The sequence below is a fragment of the Acanthisitta chloris genome, unplaced genomic scaffold, assembly GCF_000695815.1.
Source record: "Acanthisitta chloris isolate BGI_N310 unplaced genomic scaffold, ASM69581v1 scaffold10055, whole genome shotgun sequence".
Lineage (NCBI taxonomy): Eukaryota > Metazoa > Chordata > Aves > Passeriformes > Acanthisittidae > Acanthisitta > Acanthisitta chloris.
The window spans coordinates 22913-25870 of NW_008675343.1; the positions used below are offsets into that span (position 1 = coordinate 22913).

At 41.3% G+C, this 2958-nt stretch overlaps 1 protein-coding gene across 1 annotated transcript in view; it reads right to left on the reverse strand.

Moving 5' to 3' along the window:
• BPTF (bromodomain PHD finger transcription factor) overlaps nt 1-2430 on the reverse strand; it is a gene marked incomplete at both ends in the record, with an annotated part of 24508 nt that extends 22078 nt beyond the window's left edge. The window contains one exon of the mRNA XM_009075711.1: nt 1608-2430. Within this exon, the coding sequence (XP_009073959.1) occupies nt 1608-2430 (823 nt within the window). The remainder of the gene's footprint in view (nt 1-1607) is intronic.
• Between the last annotated feature and the right edge of the window lie 528 nt (nt 2431-2958).

Sequence of the window (2958 nt, forward strand, 5' to 3'; positions counted from 1 at the left end):
GAAAAAACAGATCGAGTTCAGTTAAAAATAATTACCAATCTGCCTGCATATATGGAGGGGAAAAAATCTGCCTATTTATCTTACAATCACCTCCTGAGTGAGTGACTGGGTTTTCCATGTTAATCCCCAGACCTAATGGCAAGCAGAACAGAATTCTTCTGCCAGTACAGTAGAGCAGACAAACCCAACTTCAGAACAGCCTTTTCCTCAAAAGTTTGAGAGGGAAGACACAAAACCATGCACAGAGGGGACCATAAGTTATTAAAGCACAAGTAGCTCGAGCAAAAATAATCCCAGTTGCATGTCCTTCCCAACCAGGCTTCTTGTGAATATCAAACTTTCAACACATTTTCTAGAAACAGAAGGCAGAAAAATCTGCATGAGGCAAGGGAAGAAGTGGGATAGCGACAGCTCCAGGCTGCCCATCACATCCTGGGGAACCATCTGAACCATCCACCACTCCCTGCAGAGCATGAGACTCAGCACAAACATGGAGTACACAGAAAGCTAAGGGTACAAAAGATTCCCCTGCATCTTTTAAAAGATCACTTGACACTACTGTGGCATTTATAACCCAGGGTAACTAAAAATAATCAAGCATGGGCTCTTTTTTTAGAAAAGTGCGAAAGGTGTGACAGAAGAACACAGGAAACAGAGCAGAGATAATTAATACTTAGAGCATCAGCTCACAATACATCAGAGAAAGAGCAACAGATTCTAAAGGACTAACAGGAGTCCTTAGAAGTGTCTTTGCAAGGTTTAACACCATCCACAGTCCTCACAGTCCCTTTTGAAGACACTGACTAATACCTTAACATTCACTGTAACCTGTTCTGATGAGATTCTGTTAAGGCACCAAGCTGTGGCTTATTTTCTCCAGAACACTGAATGGAAAATCGTATTTGAGAGCTTTAGTAAAAACTCTTCATTTCTCCTAAATTAACAATACCACTGATTTCACTGACATGCTATTTCTCCTCCGTTATGAGAACAATTAGATAAGAACTGGCTTTTACAAGAAATCCCCATCTTCAGCTATTTCCTGAGAAAAATCTACAAGTGTCTTTATAATTTCAGATTCAGCTTTTCAGGTAAAAAACCAGGGCACAGAGCCCGCACTAACAAGGGTTTGATTGTTGTTCACATGTTTTGAGATACATTAGTATCTCAAGAGCAATCAGTAAAGTTTCAGCTTTAAAGGCAGAGCAGCAAACCAGGACCTGCCAGCCAAGCACTGCTCAAGCAGGTGATACACCACATGTTCTACACACTGTGTGATCCCAAAGAGTTAAACTTCTCTTCAGTAACTTCTATAAGAAACTGGAGAGTTCTCATTATAATTCCATTTTTTCCCCACTCACATTCGTGTGTTTTAGGCACATTCATATGAAGCCTGAGGCTTTGACTTTTCTTCCTTTTTAGATACAGATTGAGAATTTTAATTTTGGATAAATATGAAGGATTAATTACAGGGACTTTAGAGATCTACTTAGAAACCAGCAAGAATGGCCTTGTCTAGAGAAAGAACAACTTGAGGATGGCAACAGCAACTTCCAGGCCATATTAAAACACACCAATGCAATATCATTGTTGGGAAATGTACTCACATGATGATTCTCCTGTTCAGGAACCAGTATTTTCTCCTATGCCTGTCGTATCCGATGGGTTCGTGTCGGATGTAGGGTTTATTTTTTTGGATTTCAGCAACACAGTCAGTCACTCCAGGCACCTTATGTGCTACACAGACCTCACACTGCCACTCGTCTTCTGGGACCTCTTCAAGAGGTGGTTTCACACACTCCAAATGGTACACGGCTGAGCAAGTTTCACAGCAAAGCAAATCCCCAAGTTTGTGACAAACCCTACAATGATCATCATACTGAATGACACCTTCTGACATTAACTCCTCACGTGCAATGTTTGTTGTAAGAAACTGATCCACTAAGAACTGCAGGACTTTGATTTTATTCTCTACTGGTCCATAAGGATAGTCCTCTGTCTCTTGGTAAGGAAGAACATGATGGTATTCCTTGTCACTCTCACAATAAACCCGCAGAACCTCTGGCCACGTCATCCCATCTATGAAATACAAAGTGGAATTAACGCTATCTTTGAGGTCAGCAGGTCCAAAGGTAGTATTTGAAGTGTCTTCTTCACGTAAAACTGCTTTTAAAAGCACTATATGCATCTCTGCCATAAGTGTGCACTGCTCTTGACTTACCAGAGCAGCACAGAAGTCCTCAAAACGAAAAGGAGAGAGGCGTAAAACAGTGCCAAAGTTCCTTAGTACCTCATAGATGGCAATAACATTCATTATATGCTCACTAGGCACCATTAAGTCCTCTGAGGATTTAGGAAACTCCAAGGGTGGGATATCCTTTTCTTCCAATATTGGAGAACGAGGACGATGTGCTCTTTGTCTTCTCCTACCTGGAATAAAAAACAACAGTGAGAATTTTGCTATTCACAGGTCAACATGGTTAAATATCTATCACCAATGGCTGTGTCCAACTTCCTAAACTATTGCAAATCAAGGATTCACACCTTCACAGCTATATAAATGTGACAGCTCAGCTACTAATCTCATGCTTTAACTAACAGTATGGAAATACACTGCAAGATATCTGAAGTTTTGCTTTAGAGGTGAGTTTCAGCCAGTTTGGATGTCACCATTAGAGGAAATTGTTCTCTGCAGTATTTGTCCACTCCCTTCCATACTCCAAGTCTAACAGGGGGAAGCCCTGCTAAGGGGTTCTCTGCAGTATTTGTCCAACCCATCCCACTCCCTTCCATACTCCCAGTCTAACAGGGGGAAGCCCTGCTAAGGCAGGAGACACCCAAATACAGATCCTGCTGAGCCTGAAACATCATCATCAAAACTGATGTGTTGAAAAGGGACACAGTTACCAGAAAGGAAAAGAAGTATCTCGATACATAACCAGTGATTCCAGCAGAAAA